The following is a 20670-nucleotide window of genomic DNA, read 5'->3' as shown; positions in this document are numbered from 1 at the left end:
AAAGTTTATAGAACACCACCACCCAGGGAGGTGAAATTCCTCCCAACTGCCACACTGGGTCTCAAACCCAGCATAATTCAGATTCCAAGGAGAGAAAGGCTCTCCTCTTAGAGGTGACCAGGCACACCTACAACGCAAGAGCAGTGTGGTACATGGGTCCAGAAGCAGTGAGGTATCAAACGAGGGTCTGCTCAGTGCCTCAGAGCTCAGTGGCAAGAAAGCTGCTCCAAGCTACATCCAACATCTGAACTACCAGTACAGGAGCAATACTGTTTATCAGAGTCTCACAGTACAGTGGCCTGTGAAACCATCACCTTGAAGGAGATACAGCTGACTCTTCACCCTGCCTGCACTCTTGCTCATTCACTGCAGTGACGTCGTCCTGCACTTGATGTGTCAAACCACTTGGATCTTACGCTGGGATAATGGACCAGAGGTAGGACGTGGGCAGAGGACACAAGGAGACACCTGGAAGGACAGGGCCTCTGCTGAAAGACCAAAACTCTCATCAGGAGCATTAATTTCCACACTGCCCTTTTGTAAACCCGTGTAGACTTTGGGGGTCCGACAACCACTGACCTACCCTGACTGTGTCTACTGGTTGGCTAGCTGCCACCTGTGCTCCTCTGCTGCCTGCTCTCAGCACAGAGGACAGGAGCCGAGGACTTGAGCTGAGAACTCAGCACTGAAAGTCAAGAGATGCGGATAACTTCCCTTCGGTGCTGTAGCTGATATGGAAAGATGGTTTTATGACCATTTGCCTCTTCTCATTTGTTCATTTTGATGGTTTGATATTTGCCATCTAATCTGGTTTCTACTTCAAGGGAAGATGGGCGGTATCCACCAAAGGCCAAAGCAAGCTAATCTGCAGCCACTCATACCAGAAACAATGAGCTCTTGGGTACACTAAAAGTCCACATTTCCCATGCTAAGCTCCAGTCCACACACAGGGCTGGCCTTTACAGACAGCTAAGAGAAGAGTTCTGCATGTCCGTCATGTTATCTGGAGAAGCCTGCAGGGTGAGAAAAAGCAAACACCATGGCTCACGGCCCTCTTCTGTGTGCCTAGGTGCACCAAAAGCAAAGATGGAGCCATGCTGAGTTGTTAGGTTAAAAACACCACTAAAAATTACAAAAGACCATAGTCTGGGCCTTGGCTGTGCCATTAACTAGACCTGCAAGGGCACTTCTCATGGGCTCATCTTACCATGGCAAGGAAAGCAGGCACGGCTCTCCAGGACGGGTCCCTACTTGGCAATTCTAAGGTGGACAGAGAGTTGTGCCCACTAGAAAAGATAAAGTAGAGGAGGTGTGCCCAACAAACGCACCATGCAAACATCAAACCTATCTGGTACCATATAATGGTTCTTCACAATGGAGAAGGAAGAATGGTTCTGTTCTCTAGAAGCAGAATACTCCGGTGGCAGGAGATGGAACAAGATGCCCTGGGCACTGAGGAAGGCTCCGCCGGGAGCCACTGCCTCAAACTCCCGGATGCTGATTTTACCATCAAGAGGTGCGATGAGGCCAGGTGACGTGGGGCAGCACCAAGGCCTGAGCTCATTGGCCTGCTCGTCGAACTCAGGAAGGACATCATGCTTCTGAGGAACAGGGATGAAGAGGACAAGCTAACCAGAGGGGCTGGGGCGGCTTTAACAAAGCACTGGGGGGCTCCCGTGACAGACTTACTCTCTCAGCAGCTCTCTTCGTCCTAGTTCTCTGAGTTTACGTTCCTCTCTAAAGAGTTCTCTCAATGAAGCCTCCTTACAGAGAAATCCTACAGGGTTGTCTTGCTTGTTGTGAGCAGCATGCTAGACTTGGAGGGGCATCATGTGAGTGCCATCATACACTAGCTTACACAACAGGCTTGCTGGCTTGTGAATGAGTGGGAACGGGTTGAGCTTTAACTTGTCTCCTGAGTGGTCCTGATGACCAGTGGTCTCTGACCCAAGCCATCAGGGACCATTTTTCTAGCAGGGACTCAGCCTCTTTAATAAATCACTTGAACCACTCACCACCAACTCCATCTCTCTCTTCTTGTTTGAGGTAGGATCTGGCTCTAGCCCTACTCTGCCTCTGCCCCCATTGGGATCACAGGAAAGCGTTACCCTGCCTTGTTCTCCACCTTTCCGAAGCCTATTACCCTGGCTTCCTTTTTCTTCTGCCTCAAAAGGCACAAAAGATTTATTTTAGTTTACTAAATAAATACTTGATTTCTTTCCACTGGTTCCACATGTCTGAATGTATCTGCATTGATTTGGCCTAGTTTAGAATTTTCACTTTTTTTTTTCTTCAAGGAAAAAGTTCTCTAATGTTCTTTAACTGAGAAAGCCTCTCTCACATGAATCACACACACATCCTATTAGCTTGCTTTAAAAATACATGCTCAGTTGCTAAAAATAGCAGCTCAAGGGTGAGGCACGTGACCAGTACACATGAAGCCTTGGATGTGGGCCTGAGCAGCACATGTCCACCAACACAGATGGCATAGCGCTCAATCTGCGATCCTAAGAGACACAGACTTTTGCTCTTGGTTCCACTATCAGATTCTCTGGGGCCCTCTCCTATCCTTGCCGGGATCTGGGCACTATAAAATGGGCATTTACATCAGCTGGCTTGCTCTACAAGGCTCCTTATTCACTCTTACTGTGTATGCAATTATACATGCAGGTACGGGTGCATGTATGTGCATATACACGTCTGTGGTGGATGGAGGCCTGAGGTCATCCTCATGAAGGCCGCTCCCCTCCTTTGGTACAGGGCCTCTCACTGGCCTGAAGCCACCATTAGGCCCTGGGATTAAGTATTCTAATAGCCTCTATTATTATCCAGAAAACATTATATGAGCATGCAACAGAACACTTCCAAGCTGGCACTCTCTACCCAGAAAGCCCATCCTTGGCTCTGAGAACACAAGCCTCTGCAGTAGACCCGACCACCTTTCCTTAGTCCTGTGACTCCCCTATTTCCCCTGAAGGGCTCCCGTCTTCCATTGTTGGCTTGTGTGACCTCTGGCAATTTCCAGACATTTATTTGGAAAAGAAGTAGCACTTCCCCAAGATGGCAAAATAGCCTTCTGTTCACGGTTCTGAACTCAGGCAGTGTGGGAATTGAGGTGGATCTCTGCCCTTTCTGGGACTTAGGATGCAGCCTGCTCGACAGTGCCTCACTGTCCTCTGCGCTGCCCTCGCTTCTGCTGGTTCTGATGCTACTGCTGAGTGCGTCGTTCTGAGAAGGGGTAGGTGCAGATGGAGCCGAGGTTCTCTTAAGTTAGTGTGAGGACTTGTTCAGACCTCTGGGAACAAGATGACGAGCAGTGGAAATCGAGAGCAGAAACAAGGTGAGAAGTCATTCCTGTCTTTGAGAGGCCTGCTTGAACTTTGCAGACCAACTCTTTACTTGTGGATAAGCAACAGAGGCCTGGATTTCTTATCTTCTTTGACTCACAGACTTTATAAACTTGAGATAGATTCACTTAGGTCTACTCTGTGGATGACTTTAAGGTGTGATGACTCACATATTAACCCAACTAACAGCTGCAGAACAGTTCTGCTCAACACCACACACACAGAGGCCATGAGAACAGTTCCACTCAACAACACACACAGCAGTTAAGCGTCTCAGCTGCGGCAGTGAGGAGGGAAGGAGGCAAGCACCTGCTGTCTCAGTGCTGGGGCAGAGGCAAGAGTAGATCTCAGGAGTCTGGTGGGCAGCTAGTCTGGACGATGGATGAGCTCCAGGTTCAGTGAGCTCTTGCATAAGACTGAAGGTCAGTTCCCAGCACCCATGCTGGTGATGCAATACTGACAGTAACTCTAGCTCTAGGTGATCTGACACAGTGCATATATGCACATGTGCGTGCACACGTGCGCACACACACACACTCATATGCACATACACAAACAAAAGTAAGTCTTAAAAAACCCAGGCAGAGAGTGATAGAAGACAATACTGGGTGTTAACCCTTGGCCACCGTAGTTGCATGTACAGGCACCCCCCCCACCCCCCTACACAACACACAAGCGCATATACACATACACACACCACACACGGAAACGTTTTAATTATTAATTTTTTAGCTGTAATTTTGTTATTGTTTTCGTCAGAGACTTGCTCTGTAGTCCACACATGGCTGAAACTCGTGATCTTCCTTGTTTCAGGGCTGCAGTTATTATAGGTATGCCCCATGACACTCAATGCAGTTGCTACATCTTAGAAGTGAGGCATAGCAGATAAAGTTTTACTAGGTTAGTTCATCTTACAGTATCTGAAGGACTGGCCCATGACTCCTGCAGACACAACCCCAGAGACACGCTGGCCCCTTACATAGAGTGGTGCAGGAATGGCACATTGCCTTCCACCTGTCCCAGTGGTTCAAAACCTGAAGAGGGCACACTCCTGTTCTGGGAGGTCTGCAGGCGTTCAGTTCAGAGATGGCTTCAAATATTCTGCCCTGCAGCTGACTGACCCTGTGTAGAGCCTGAAGCACCAAGGACGTGTGAGGCCATGTACTCAAACACTGCACTTCAATATGTGGCAGAATTTTTAAAATTAAAGAAATGTTTTACTTTGTTTTCCTTTTTGCTTCCTTCCTCCCTTCTTCCTTTCCTTCCTTCCTCCTCCTCTTCTTCTTATTGTTGTTCTTCTTCTTTACTGGTATGGGGCTTCTTAAGCTGATGTTTTGCACATTAAATCTCAACTTAGATATTAATTTTAATCAGAAATACTTGGTTTATACTTTTATTTCATAAAATATACAGTTGAAAAAGTAGAGTTATTATTATACCTGAGATGTGTCAAGCAATAATAAACTTAGTAGCTTTTAAATTTAGAAAAATTAGATTAGGTTTAAGATTCAGCCACTCAGGCCAAGTGTTGGTGCAGGGCTGCAAACCAACACTCAGGAGGCAGAACCTTGTCAGGAACCCTGACACAACCTCAGGGTCTGTGTGTCTCAGGCCAGCCTGGGCTACATGACAAGCTTTAGCTCAGCCTCAACTATGCAATGGGACCTTGTCTCAATAACTAGCTAAATGAAATTTAGGTGTGTGGGTCTGATAGATAGAGTTCAAGAATAATGCTGTGCATTGCCAGCCACTGCTCTACCCAAGGGGCTCAGCAGAAGAAAGGAGGCAGGGTCAACGTGGTAAGTAATGTGGGGATGATCGGATGTAACCTCTTCCTGGGAGGGAGGATAAGAGGCAGCCCGAGACACACAAATAGCAACAACATAAAGCCAGTTATGATGGATTCAAAACAGGAGACAGAAGACTGGCTAGACAGGAAAGAACGTGTGTGAAAGAGACTGATGTCTGGGGTCTGGCAGTTATGGCTGCCCATGTATGCCTAGAGCTGGGACAAACAGCTCTGAACAGGACAGCACCACCCAGTAGGCCAGACAGCATCCTCAGCACACTGCCAATGGAAAGTGCTTCATTGAGAACGGATTTGAACTATGTTTGGCGGAAACTCACTTGAAATCGACATGGATGACAAACAGATAGAAAGAAAAGGGCTTGGCTGTCACGTGACCAATTAGCTGTTGCACTAGCCCAGGCAAAACACATCTGAGGAACTGTGTGTAGGTTCCAGGGAATGGGGGTGAGGGTTTGCTTACACGGGGACCTCAGGACTTGACAAGCCGAGGAAGAATCTTACAATGAGAGGAGGCTTCAGAGGATCTGTAGCAGTTAAACCAAGGAGACCCAAAGAACCTGGATGGTGAGAGGCCATCGCTAGTGCTCTGCACAGAAACGTCACAAGGGAGGTGGAAACCTGACCGTGTGAGCGAGGAGGGTCTTAGGGCAGACATGAGAAGAAACAAGCATGCACGGCACCGATATCGTGGGCCCGTTAAGTATCTGGGCAATGGTGTCATGGCAGCCAGGGAGCTCAAGATGGCTGTAGGCACACACTAAGACACTGTACAGAAGGGCTGGGTATCCACAGGTGGGTTCTGGAACCAATCCCTGGCAGACAACAGGAGACAGCTGTATACTATTCCCAGATGGGGTTGGGGAGCTGACAAACTTGGTCTCGTACCATTTCTCAGGAAGCAGCGTGGCCATTTGCTCTCTATCTTATACAAACGAAAAAGGAAAGTGCCGTTATTTTTCTAAGTTTATTCTTAGAATAAAGTTCTCATTTACTGTTAAGAGGCTGGGTACCTACTACACAGCACAGAGAGCAGGCGTTGAGGCTCACAGGAGGCTGGCTGGCTGACGCAGCAGCGACCCCACGGTTAGACCTTGCTTCTGCTTGGCCTTGCTACAGGAGCTTATTGTTTTTAGTTTATACACGGCAGAGAGAATATCCACCATGCACAGAGCCCTGAGTTCCACCTCCTGCATCTCGAAACCAAACAAAAAAAGGAAGAGAGCGGACAAAATAATACTTACAGATTCTGAATAATGGCTGCAAAGATGTATACCAAAGTATTTTCTCTGGATGCCAGCCACAGTGGTACACATTTGGAACCTCAGAACTCAGGAGATACTGACAGGGCAGTGGGGCAGCCTCAGCTGTGACAAAGTCCAAGGCCAGCAGACTACATCAGACCCTGCCTCAAAGATCACAGCAAAGAAAAATAAAAGTCACCTCTGGGCCATTTTAATTTCCGTATGTACAAGCTTTTTATATTCTAAAATAGATGTGCAATGTTTCCATAGAGAAACTGTCATCAAAGGCAAGATGACTGAGAACGCAGACAAGTTCAGGCTCTGCCAAGCCAAACGCTACAGGGCTGAGGTGTTCTCTAAGGAGGTGGGCTCCAGCTCTTCTGTCTCTGTGGGTCTCGTGCCTACTGCTGCTGCTCCTGAAGCTATGTCCACTTATTTTTTTTATGATTTTTCCATTCAGCACAGCAGTAAAGGAAAGTTGAGGCAGACCTTCCTGAGAAGACAAAAGGCCTCTGTAGCCTGTGGGATGGAAACCTCCTAACAGAACATGGGCCTCTATCATCAGAGAATTCAAATGCCGGGGGACAGAAATCCCGAAGAGAACAAAGAGCAGGGAGCCTGCTGGGCTGTGCTGCCACTCCAGGGCCGGCATGCTAGTAACTTCATATCATAATGACGGCATAAAGAACAAGCTGTCCCATCACTGTGCGCTCCTGCCACCACAGGGTCTCAGGGGAAACCAAAAGAAACATACAAGGGGTGTGAAAGGGGCTGAGGGCAGGTAGATCACCGGCAGCCGGGGAAGGGGGTGATGAAAAGACGCTCCTGTGATCACTCACCAGCCAAACCTAGGCACCAAATCAGGCCCGATTCTGTCTGCTGCGGTTGTTTCTCCTCAACAGCTGAGCACTCGGGGAGAAGCCAGTGGGCCTGAAAGATCAGCTATAGTCAGTGAGCCTCATTGCACCTGGCTGTGTTGACAGCAGGTTTCACTGGTTCAAGGTAGAAAAAGTCTGTCTATGCTAGGCTGTCGCTAACGCAACTAGAACTTTGGAAGAAAAGGTTCAGCTCAGAGGCAAATCTCACTCTTTCTTATTCCTTTCCACAGTTTGTAAGAAGCAACCTCCCCTGCGGCCCTTAAGAGGAGGGTCAGCCCAGGATCCTACTCCAACTGGGGCAGCCTGCTTCTGGGCATGCACTGCTCAGGGCGCAGGACTCTCCTTCCCTCCTGGCTAGCAGATGCAAACAGGGGCCCTGTTCCAGAGCAGGGAGCTGGGGAGTGGCCGAGCTTCCAACCACACCAAGAATGTCTAGGAGCCTTCTACAGCCTGGCTTAGGCCCACGAAGCAAACTTCACAGAGACTGCCAGAAATGCCCCCCCCCCCCCGAAACACTGCAGGGCGAGGCTGGTTCTCAGTGACTCATCTTGTTTGGAAGTCACAGGCTCTCAATACATTCCTGACTTTAAAGTGCTACCTTCCAGGCCCCACGCGGCCTCACCTCTCCAGTTTTGTTTAGTTTTCATTTCTTTTTTGGTTCCCAGAGAGATGGAACCAAACAAGTAGCTGAGCAGGCAGCATCCATTTCTGAACTGAAGGCAGTGCCTTCCAGTGAGCTAGTAGTGAGGCTTCTCCTTGTTTGAAGGTTACTCAACACCCCCCACTGCGTTTCATGGGTCACAGACATTCATTGACACTCAGACATTCCCGAGTTAAAGCTCTGTAAGCAGCCACAGAACTAGAAATAAGCAGGCCACAGGGGCTGGCTTGCCTGAACACCGGGCCAAATTTTCACTGCCACAGGGGTCTGTCCACAGTCACCAAGGCCTACTACAATAGTAAGCCTGGTCCTTAGCCCAGCACTCTAGCTAAGGAGGAGCCGGGATTACCCAAAAGATTCTGGAACCATGGATCTGGGAGATAAGTAGCCCCTTCTGCTCTAAGTTAGGTGTTCCCACAGGGCAGGTAAAGATTCTCTCTACCCATGACCTCAAAGAGGGGTGGAGGGAACTGAGTCTGGGTCCCCAAGACAAAGCAATGACTAAACGGGCAGAGAAGCAGCCTGATGCAGGCCCTTACGTATCCTAGAGAGGAAGCTGAAAGGCAGGGGTCAGAAGGAAAACAACCACCCCAGTCAGGTAAGAGCTGTGGCTAACCAGACCACCTATTTGGCTATACCCAAGGCGGAACCCAAAGCCAGCTGCTTAACCCGCTGCAGGTATTAAACTGTTGCTTGGAGACTCCACCCAAAATACCCAGCATGCTCTGGATGACAATGCAGTGGCCACTGTCACGTCCACCGACATCCCACAGTACTCAAGTCTGTGGCTTCCGGGGCCCAGCACGTTCATAGGCATATTAAAAGCATCACTGCCTGGGCTGAAAGTGTAGCAGCAAGCTTCACTCTGTCCCTAAAAGAGTTATCTCAGATAGATACCTTAGGTATTCCGGAACATTCAAGCCAATCACAGATGATGTTCTCAACAGTCAGGCCGAGCCTTCAGAAACAAAGCAAGAACGGAATGGTTAGAAACACATCAGAGCTCACACAACCAGGACACGGTGCAGTACTCAGGCAGAGGAGATGCTCTCTGGCTGGTAGTGTGGGAAGGGACCCATGTCAGGGTAACCTCTCTGGGAAACAGGACACAGAACAGGGAACTGAAGAGTCATAGGCACACAGTGACAGGTACTTTCAATGCTTTGGGGGAAGTTTTAGGGGGAAGTAATGTTCCTAGAATACATGAAGCCTGTCACCTGCTAGAGGAGGTGAGGCAAGTGTGGTAACATGTCTGTGAACTGACAGCAACACGAGCTACAAGAGCAGGGCACTCTGTGCTCAGAGGACTTGTCTGCTTTCCAGAAGAACCACATCAAATCTCTCTGTACGATATTATGAATGCTTGTTACATTGGCTGAAACGGTTTTGCTTTCTTGCTTTGCAGACTTCACTGGCCTGTAGAAATCACCAAATATCTGGTCTTCCTTCAGCAATGCAAGGAAGGTTTGTTTACAGCAAATCCACCTCCCTTCATCCCCTTCCAGACAATTGCTGCTCATTCCCAGTATCTGCTCACTGGCCCCTGCAGCCTGCCTCCTTGGGTTACTTTGGTCACAGTGTCAGCACACTTGGGACTGACTGGTTTGGTTATATCACTTTTCCTGTCTCTCTGAAGGACGGAAGCTCTCCAGCTGCCAATCCCAGCACTCACCATGCTCCTGGTAGGGAAGCAGGTTTCTCTGGAGATACTTATATTTGAATGAATTTGGGCCCAGGAGTTGGTTCTGCAGTTACAGCCTCAACTGTTCAAGCCTCATTACCAGAGTTCCATCCTAGAACCCACATACAAAGCTAGATGTGGTGGCATGCCATCTGTAATCCCAGAACTCTTATCACAGGAAGGGAAGTGGAGACAGGACAATTGCCTTGAAATTTGTGGGCCAGCTGGCAGAAAACAAGAGAGACCCTGCTTTAGCACAGTGGAAGTTAATAAAGGACTCTCGGCTGTCATCTGGCAGCCACACAAGAACACATGAGCACATATATAAACTTAAACCCCAAGAACCACCCCCCCACGCACACAATTTCCTACTGACGACAGGAGTTGTAGAAATACGCAGTCTAATAGAAGGCTAAGTGTAGTCCACGTGGGCTTTTGGTCAGAAATCAGTTTTCAATGGGCTGGGGAAACAGCATCTACTAGGGAAGAAACAAAGGGAGACGGTCTGGATTTCTACAGCCACTGTTTCTCTATGGGACCAGTGAGCAGAAGATGGAGAGAGAACCTGAGAAGACAGAGACAGAGCCTCTTCAGCTCTTCCTGGTCTTCAGAATCAGTGGAATTTCTTAACACACCTCATAAGAAAGATGCGTGTTGCCGTCACTGGGCCTTTTCATCACTTGCTATCATTTAATAGTTTCAATCCAGTGCAAACAACCAAGTGCCCTGTGAATGTTGGGCTCAGAGACGTGTGAAGGGAGGAGGCCGCTCCCCAGAGCGTCTTCAGGACCACCATCCTTCCTGAGGATGGGAGAAGCCTGGAGATACTGACCAGAAGGACTAGGATGGTGGGTCTGGATGGCCACTCAGGAAAAACACCACAGGAGGTCCCAGAAAACAGGTCCCTGGTTCCTCTATCAAGCCTGGCAATCTCAAAGCCCAGAGCTGCTCAGGATAAGAACAGGAAACGGACCCCTGTACTAAAGGCAAGTCAATGGTAGGAAAGATGGGGACAAACAGCCTTTGTTTCAGGCAAGAGCAGGCCTTCAACTGAGTCATCTCACTTCATGTGCAAACAGAAATCAGTCTTATCTGCCAGCCTCACACATTTCAAGGGAGAATCAACAACAACAACAATAACAATGTAATAATAAACATTACTTCCTTGGATGCAGGTAGGAAGTGCCCTTCACTGGCTCCGTTCTAGCCAGACTCCTATGGGTTACACCTCTGACATCATCTCAGTGACCCTTAGGAAAGGCAAAGCCAGAGGCGCCTCTAAAGCTGGCCATGCTGTACCTGGCATCCAGGAAAACAGGTTCATAGCATATGAGGAGAGAGAGGGCTGCGCTCAAAAAGCTTAGAAGTAGCAGGGATGAGCAAAGGGTCTGACACAGGGGATGACAGAGAGCTCAGAAATGGGGATCACATATCCCCAAAAGGCAGCATCGGAGGGGTGACTTAACTGCCATTTTTGAAAGATGGCAGACAGCTGTTGGGCATCACCACAGAGGAGGGAATGCCCAGACACAAACGCCATTTCCTCTGTGGAATTTCCACGGCAAGACCCTTCTTTCAGGGGCACGGGGAGAGGCTGGGCAGTAAAGACGGAGAAAGGAGGCGCTGGGCTGAGTCCTCAGGTGAGAATGCTGAACACCAGGCAAACATCTGCATGAAATAAGGCCCTGGTGGAGCTCTCATGTCCAGCAGCTCAGGTGAAAACATCCAGGGATGGAGCTGTCTCAGAGGAACAGATGATGGATGCCTCAGAGAACAGCAGCAGCTCATCCGTGTGTGGTGCGGTCGACCATCCCCTGGCTCAGGGAGGATACGGGGGCTTGGGACACCAGAACAACATCCAGAGAGGGTCTGAACAGGAGGCAACACTTGAGCGTGAAGTTGGGGCAGCTGCATTGTCCTGCATGCTGGGGCAGGGCCACTGGAAATGGAGGCAGATAGAGGAAGAAGACCCAAGTTCCTGTCCCACAGAGACAAGGTAAAGATAAGGCTTGGCCTAGCCAGTAGCACCCAGGATGAGGTGAGAAGAGACCGCCATGGCTACAAAACAAGGCTGGAGGCAGGAGACCACATGGCAGGCTGATTAGCAGGTATATGTGCATGTATGCATACATGTGCTTACTTTGGAGACAAGGTCTCCCTGTGTGGCACAGGATGGCCTCAAACCCAGTATCCTTCTACCTCAGTCCCTTGAGTGTATGGCTGTCACCCAATACCAAGGGCACGGTGTGACAGGGAGGGATATAGAGGGACTAAAGATGGAGGGTGGACTCTGGACTCCACTGATCCCTGCAAGACAATGTTTTACAGAAAGCATGTGACTACCCTGTACCCCTCTGTGGCCAACTCTGAGGTCTGTTCACTGACAAGCAGTGAAGCAGATACTATTGCCATGTTTAGTATCTGCTCACAGTGCAGAGGCACTAAAACAGAACACAAGAACATCTTAGAGCACTGCCAAGTGAAGGCACAGAAGTAGCAGCTACTATGTAGGAGGGCAGACAAGATCTCACCTGAACCTTAGAGAAACAGAATGTAGAGATGAACAAGATTCTGAGAGGTTGGGAAACTTATCTATGGTCACGCAGATGGTACTTGAAGAGCTGGGATTCAAATTTACCAAGCCCCCGCTTTCCTTCCCAGGCTAAGCTTGGGCCTCATGGTGAACCACTTTCTGCAGTGGTCTAGACACACCCACAGAGGTTTCCCTTCTCTCTAACCTTTCTGATGCTGAAGGAGTCTGCTTCCTGCTGTGGTGACCCTGCTTGCCAGCACTCTGATTTTATTTCTGAAGAGATGGAGAGGCCCTTTCAGGGCAGAGATGTGAGGACACAAGAGTTTCCTAGGCTACATTCAGGAGCAAAACTGTTCTCCCTTAACCAGGGGAGCTTGGATTTTCAGATCACTTTTTGGAAAGATATGACGCATCTTATAACCAAGACCACTTTGGTCCTTACAGTTGCTGTGTCAAGTGGGGGGCAACTGTTTGTGCAGGTGTTGAATCTATAGCCTAGGTGGACTCTGGTCAAAGTCAGTGCTGTCAGGGGGATTTCTAAGGCCCTGGTGTCAGTGCAGAGATCACTAGGCCTGTCTGGGGGACTGTGGAATAACATGTTAGACCACAAGAAGATGCATGGATTAACATTCCCACTCTCAAAAGCAACCAAGCAAAGCCGAGCTTGAGTTGCTATAGGTGGCCTCATCTCCAAGGAAAGGGAGCCACCATATAAAAAATGCCTAATTTTCTGGGAAGAAATAGACCACATGTTTTCTGAGCGAAGAAAGTACACATGCTTTCTGTTGTTCTGACCATTACTACAGACACGGTGCAGCGCTAAGCGGATAGCTGCTGTCACAGTCAGACTCAGAGTGTCTAAGCCAGGAGTGTGTTGTCCCTGTGAGGGCTCGTGGTTTAAACAATCACAGCAGACAAGCAGGGGCATTTCCATGTAGCTAGGACCCAGGAAATACAGGAAATGACCCTTCTACATGTCTTATCGCTATGAATATTGACTTTGTCAAGACAGCTAATAGGACATAGACTCTAGGCTGAATGCCCTTCCTATCTCCTAGCCTATGGCTAATACCAGGTACTAAGAACAGCAGGCACTTCTGCCCACTGGCTGCTTGCTTGTGTGAGCCACACTTCACAGGGCAGCTTGGAGTTTAAGTGGGTTATCTCCACCCCGTCTAGGCTCTAAATGTGGTCACATCTAGTTAAGGGAACAGAACATGCTCATATCTGTGACACGATACTGCCTGAAAGAGAAAGCTGAGTTTAGAGCCTAGAAAGTGATCTTTCCATGGTGTGGAAGTGAACAGATATAAGCACAGCTTGTCGGAGGATGGGCTGCGCACACCTGCATGTGCTTGCTGTTGTGGTGAGGATGCACAGTGACTGTACCTGTGCCTGCGCCTATCGGCTGGCTGGACATGGCGTGTGATGCTGCTATCATTTTTGGCTCTTGCCTTCAGCCTCCTGGGATTCGAACACTCACACCCTGCCGTTCTTCCCACAGCCCAGCACACAGTCACATCAGCCTCGCATAGCAAACCCCAGGCCTCAGCAACTTTGAAAGTATAGGTGTTAGACAGAGAAAAGGCACAGTTTAGATGGAAATGCCTTTGTTTTAGAATACAACTTACAATCATATCAGTTTTTATACATGGATAAGTTCGCTTTCAACCCCTTCTCTCCACGTGGAAGCTTTCCACGGTGTTGCTCATTTTCTTGATCAAAACAAGGCATCTGTGCTCAGACAGCTAATCAAGACTGCTGACCAGGCAGGCGAGTGAGTGCTCCTTGCTCCGTGGGGGAGGAAGAACACGGGGTTTAAACAAACACATGAACATGCATGCACAAACACCATAACTGATGGGTAAGAATTAATCAGCAGCTATGGCTGACACCTGGACCCAGGAGCCAAGGCTGCTGGACCAACTATTCCCTAGGTGGCATAGCTTTTTGGCAAGGGGTAGATGGTGTGCCTGTCTGGACGGCCTCCTGAGCATGTCACTTTGTCCTTATCTCCCTCCCCTCCATACTGATTCCAGGGACGAGAAGCTGCCCACTGCACTTTAGCTCAGGGTCCAAGAAAAGCCACACTCCTGACTGGTTTCTCTATTCAGATTCACAACTAATCAGCCATTTGTAACTGTGGCACCTCTCAGTCAACCCATGGCTCTGTTCCCTGCTTCACAGCCCACTGCCATTGTACCCATCACTGAAATAGCCCCAGCTCTCAAGAGTTCTTGATTCAAATGCTCTAGTGATCGCTAATGAATTTCTGGCTTTTAGCTCTCTCCATTCTCCCTCCATCCCCCTCCCCCACACAGACACAGACATTCCCCAAGGCTGTAGCAGGCTCTGCCTTGGGTCTCATTTCAAGTTGAATGCTGATGAGTTGCTGTCTGTGGCCCCAGGACCAAGAACCTCACAGAGCCCTTCATACACGAATTCTAATGCCCTGTTCTGGAGATTAAAATGACCCACGTTTTTGGTGGTTGACTGGGATCTCTCTGAAGGCTGGCACTGGATTTATTCTTCCTGTCTACAGGAGATGCACCACAGAGAGCGCTAATACGTTGGGGCAGGGCAGCAGTGCAGAGGCGGCATGACATTGACGCACTGGCCACTGTGACTGGCAAAGCCTTGCCTGCTCAGCATGGCTCAAGTGCCGAACAGATGTGCCAAAGGATCAGTTTGCAAACTGGGGCCAAAGATTAGAGGCCCCAGGGGGTAGATGTGCAGTCTTTGGAGGCCCACATAAAATTAGTACAATATGCTGCATAGGTAATAGAGCAAACCATCTGTTTGAATAGGCAAACTAGATTTTGAGATTAGTTAGCCAGCAAGAAGATGTTTAAGTTTGAAAATATACTCCGATATACTTGGTGAACTAGGCTTGCTGTAGGCAAGAGATTATTTTAACATTTGAGGAGAATTTTTAATGAGACTTAAGCCTGCTGGGCAAAGCACGATCCCACTGGGAAAGGTGCCCATCAAAGGGATTCAGTGGCTGTTGGTGGGGCATAGATGCTGGTCTAATCTCCACAGCTACAACAAAAGTCTCTTTGTGGGTCCAGCGTGTTGCCTCAGTACATATCCACAACAATAAAACCCAGGCCCGCAGAGCCAGGGGGCTCCAGGCATCCAAATGGACTCCATACTGCATCATGGAGATTAACAGTAAGACAGATCTCCCAAACTAAAAGTGCGTCTCACTGGAAACTGCTGTGTCTCTGCCCTAAGAACTCTGCCCCGAAGGAATGCACTTTGATGACCAACAGAAGAGGAAGCACACCACATCTATAAATTAATTTCTCCTCCCTCCCTCCCTCCCCACTGCTCTGCTGTATGTCCTAAAGAAGGGTCTCTATACTCTACCAGAGAACCTGAGCTAGTGTCCTGACGGCAGGTATAAAAGAAAAGAACATTGGCCCTGTAGTACAGTGGTCAGACACATGCCTAGCATATGTGAGTCTGTGAGCTTAATTAACATCCAGTTATGAGGGGAAATATATAAATCTTCCAGGTTTGCTCTTGAATAATGAATAACCACATCAGAAGTGACATTTGCAGAAGACTCAGCACCTGTGCTGGGTGGTTTTATGTCAACTTGACACAAGCTAGAGTCATCTGAGAAAAGGAAACTTCAATTGAGAAAATGTTTCCATAAGATCGGACTGTAGGCAAACCTGTATGGCAGTTTTTTCAGTTAGTGATTGATGGGGGGTGGTGCCATCCCTGGGCTGGTAGTGGGGAGCAAGCCAGTAAGCAGCACCCTCCATGGCTTCTGCATCAGCTCCTGCCTCCAGGTTCCTGGTGGACATGTCTACAGGAGACTGTCTTGACCACCTTGATTGATGTGGGACGAGCTGATTTGAACGCTGGTGGCAGCATTCCCTGGTTTGGGGCTCTGGACTGTGTAAGAGAGGGTAGCTGGATACTAAGCATTATGTTTAGCATTCTTTCTGCCCTCAACTATGGACGTGATGCACCATCCTCCTGAAGCTCCTGCTGTCTCGACTTTGGCACGCCACCCCAGGCTCTTTGCGCACCTCTCTGCCTCATTTAAACAGTAGGCCCTTCTATAAAATCACAGTGGCAGGAGCCACCTCAACTTGTTCTTCTCTGCTATTTATCTACTTATTTTTTAAAGAAGTGGGTGGTCCAGGGTAGCAGTCCCTGACCTTCTCATCAGAGCGACCACTCTGCTGCAGACTCCTCTTCTCCATCTGTAGCCCCAGAGTGCCCTTGGCTAGCTTCCCATTCCACATCTAAGGCCCGGGGCTGTGCATGCTGCCCTGACTCCAGCTTGTCTTCTGGTCAAACTGTGACTCCATGAGCTGCACTGGGTTCCTTTATGCAGAGAGGAAATCTCAACTGTCTTAGGTTCTAACAGCAGGTCAAACGATGGTAGGGTCTTTTCAACATTAAATGTGAAATGGGGCTCTTAATTCCTATATTGGTCCTTACCTTTTGTCTTCTGGAATGCTCTCCAACAGCATTTGAAGGAAATCCTGAAATAAGAAGAAAGCAAACCATGAAAGCCGTCTACCAGTAACTGCCCAACCCTGCCAGCAACCAAGCATCGACTGTTTCCATCTCGGGTCTGGTTACACATAAAAGAACTGACCCCTCACTTTCCACTCTCTCGCCATGAGGTCTTTCTCCACTCCTTGAGGCCCACAACTAACACGGAGCTCTGGAAAGAGGCCAAACTTAACAGAACAAAACCCAGCTGAGCGACAGAGACGGCCCCGTCTGATTCTCCGGCCCTTCTCCTCTCCTGCGTCTGTGCAGTCACGGGACATCTAGGAGTTTGCTCTGTGACAGTGCCATGTCATGACTTACACCTTTTCCCAAACCACTTTCTTTTATTGTGGAAATTTTCAAATGAAAAGCGAAGTCGAATAATTAACTACTCTGTTTAAATTACCCGAGCTAACCTGCCTTGTCCTATCCTTCCTTCCTGTCTTCTGAACTGTTAAGACATCCTGAAAATTACATAATGTCATCCATAAATGCTTTGTAAACCTCTCTAAAATAAAAGTACTCTGGTGGGAATAACCACAATATCATAGACCTAAAAGTTCCAATAGCAAGCTCGTTTGTATTTAATTTATACTTTTATTGCAGCCCCCTTTCCCAGTCCTACAATCCTGGAATCCTCACTGGGTCTTACCCCGTGTCGTCAGATAAAGGACCGTTAGTTAAATTGGGAGGATAAATACACTAAAAATGATCGTTTATTTAAAGTTAAGACTTAACAAGGCTTTTCTGCTCTGTTTTTTTATTTGCTGAATGCAAACCCCAGTGTAAACTTCTCCCATCTGAGTATCAGGTGGGGTGGACACAAAAGGAGAAAAAGGCAGGACGAAGCATAACATTTTGCTATTTAATGACATTAAACAGCAAATAGCATCTCTATTTGGAGGGTTTTTTTAATTTTCATTTTTCTCCTTTTTTAATAGAGTCTCTTGCTATGTTAACATTTCATGGTTTTCTTTTAATGCAGTAATCTATAAAATTTTGCTTTTTTGTTTTTCTGGGTTTGTACAGTCACTTTGGTTTTTTTTAAAAATATTTATTTATTTATTTACTTATTTATTATGTATACAATATTCTGTCTGTGTGTACGCCTGCAGGCCAGAGGAGGGCACTAGACCCCATTACAGATGGTTGTGAGCCACCATGTGGTTGCTGGGAATTAAACTCAGGACCTTTGGAAGAGCAGGCAATGCTCTTAACCTCTGAGCCATCTCTCCAGCCCCAGTCACTTTGGTTTTTGAGGCAGTTTCTCAACTTATAGCACATGTTGATCCTTCAGGTTCAGCCCCCTGATGGCTGGGATCGCATAGTGATGTGAGCCACACCACCTGGCTCTCCTTGAAGATTTAACAAAGAGAAAATAAACTTTAGAGACACACAAGATAGCCCATGCCTGTAATCCTAGTACTCAGGAGGCAGAGGTGAGAGAACTCGTTGGAGCTTGAGGTTAGCCATGTGAATCCCTGCTTTATAGAAAGTACAGTATTCATGTACGAAATTCACAGAAACAAATACAGTTAACAAGTTAAAAGGTGCTCTTTCGGGTGAAACTCCAAGTGAGCACAAACGACTGGAGCAGGGGATGGGAGGAGCAGTCAGACCTATGCAGCACAGCATACTGACGGGTGCACAGACGGGTGAACGGACGGGTGTACAGGTACAAGGCAGGGTGCACGGACGGGTACACAGCAGGGTGAACGGCAGGGTGCACGGACGGGTGAACCTTTTCCATCATCACACGGCATCCAGCCATCGCAGCATGAGCAAAGCCAGCCCAGCCTGTGGGCTTATGGGGGCTCCGTCTGTCCAGAGGGGAAGGCTCCTCAATAAAGGATATACTGAAAGATTTCCCTCACACCACTGTGACTGACACCCTAACACAGACAACTTAACAGAGCAGAGATTACTTGGGCTCACAATTTTTGAGGCCTATTACGGCATGGTGGCCGGAAGGGCTCCAACAGTGGTGCCCTCTTCACATGGTACAGAGGAGGAGGCAGGAAGCAGGGGCTGGAGACAGAAGAGCTACTGTACGTAAGGCCCACTCTCCTCGCTGGAGCCTACTTCTGACAGCCAGGCCCTGCCTAGAACGGGTCCCACAACCCCGGAAAGCATTGAAAGCATTGCCACCTCTTGGAGACCAGTGTTCAAGCACACAGACCTGGGGATGAATGTAGGGACATGGCGGTGGGCGATAGGAGGCAGCAGGCCTGGACTGTTTACTGCCCAGGCCTAACCCTGGACATAGAGAAAAACCATGCAAGCACTTCACATCTACTGGGCCTTGCTTGAGAGTCTTAAAGTCATTATTTTTATTATTTTAAAGGTTACTGGAACTAAGGAAATAGGCTAGCAGTATTCAGCTATTATTTTAAAATATGTTCTTAAAATGTTGCATTAGAAATTTATTTATTATGATCTAGCTAATAGATCGTTTTGTAAATCACTATAATAGTGGATCGCTGCTTATTGACAAGATTTTTGGTTTTTGATTCTTAAAAAATCCAAGAAATAACTATGCAATTATAACTCTAATTATAACTTCTTACTAATTTTACCCCATTATGTCTGTATAGTACCTACAAACTTATCTCCTATATTCCTAGTAATTTATGTTCAATTATGTGGCACGGGAGGGGGAGAGGAGAATGACATTAACTTAATAACAAGGGGGAAGAATTTAATTGCTTGAGAAGCAGGAAATTCAGAGTTAACCTTAATTCTACCCTTTCACATTTTCAAGTTACAACTGGCTTCATAGCCCCTCCCCTTTTGATAGACTGTAAGCACAGGCATCTGGAATTTTGGGTGGATCTGGGTAATAAAGAAGGTCCCTGTGCAAACCTCCCCCTCCTCCTCCTTATTTTAAGGAAGATGGTGTCCTGGCTCCTAGCAGGTTACCATTCTGGGATATCTGTCGAGTCCCGCCTCCAAGCTTAGATTGGCAGGCAGCTCAGCAGCTAGCTGGAGGCTGCCAACCAATGCCTGAGATATACGGATCAAACAAGATGTCCCCTGAGATTTATGATGTGGTTCCTACACTGTCTTGTGCTCCACCCTACTGGAGACACTTGCTTCTCATTTGCAGCCTCTAAAGTGCCTGTGACCAGAATGGGCTCAGTTGGTTCCTCTTACTCCCGCCCTTAGAGATGCAGGCTTTCCTGCATCCTCTTTAGGCTGCCATGGCTCTGTCCAACCCGGCCGCTGAGTCGGAAAGAAGTGTCCGTCAGGAAGATGTGCTCCTCACCATCTCCTCCCTTCTCTCTGGTGCGCTCAGAGTTCTGAGAAGGAAATTGGGCACTGACTAGACAAAGAGCTCTGACAACACCGGGGTGGGGGCAATGTGTCACCTCTGTGGTATGCCTGAAACAAAGGAAAACCAAAAGGAAAAGCAAAGGTACTGTTCCAGCAAGCCAGGGAGTGCAGTCTTGGAGGCTAAGTTTCCTGATACACTGTATGCTAATCAGATCAGTCCCAGACCGCTTGTTTTAACACCTAACAACACTAAATTAGCCATTCCAAGTTTTAAAAAACAAGCTCCAGTTCTGTCTAGTGGTTAATCTGGCGATTAATTTTTAGATCTAGTGAAAGCATTCACTAAAATGTAGGTGTATGTAGATTCTACCAGATCAACTGCTTATAGATTAAGAATGACACAGGAATAGTGGTTCTGTGAGGAGTTTCAGGAATAATCACAGTGGTCATGGTCATGGCCTGGAAAGAAGAAAAGGCAACGATGCGGGACTAAGAAGTGAGCCTACGGGGATGGTCACTGTGATCTGGAAAGAGGATGTTAGGAGGGGCCCGGAAGGCAAACAATACTGAAATACTGCAGAGGGTAGAGGTCAAAGGGGAGGGGAAGTCGAGGAAAAAAAATAACTGGGTGTTGGGTAAGTGAAGGCACAATCCACACAATTCCTACAAATTATTTAACTAGGTACCGGGTAAGTGAAGGCACAATCCACAAAATTCATACACAT

The 20670-nt window shown here is 48.0% G+C and overlaps 1 protein-coding gene across 1 annotated transcript in view; it reads right to left on the bottom strand.

Annotated features, from left to right (window-relative positions):
* C16H9orf3 (chromosome 16 C9orf3 homolog) overlaps positions 1-20670 on the bottom strand; it is a 233523-nt gene that overhangs the window by 76646 nt on the left and 136207 nt on the right. The window contains exons 9-10 of the mRNA XM_005355323.3: positions 16616-16659; positions 8835-8895 (exon numbers count right to left, since the gene is read on the bottom strand). Coding sequence (XP_005355380.1) covers positions 8835-8895; positions 16616-16659 — 105 coding nt within the window. The remainder of the gene's footprint in view (positions 1-8834; positions 8896-16615; positions 16660-20670) is intronic.

Source organism: Microtus ochrogaster, chromosome 16 (genome assembly GCF_000317375.1).
Source record: "Microtus ochrogaster isolate Prairie Vole_2 chromosome 16, MicOch1.0, whole genome shotgun sequence".
NCBI classification, from domain to species: Eukaryota; Metazoa; Chordata; class Mammalia; order Rodentia; family Cricetidae; genus Microtus; species Microtus ochrogaster.
The sequence above is the reverse complement of the archived record's forward strand: the minus strand, read 5'-3'. Positions and strand labels throughout refer to the sequence as shown.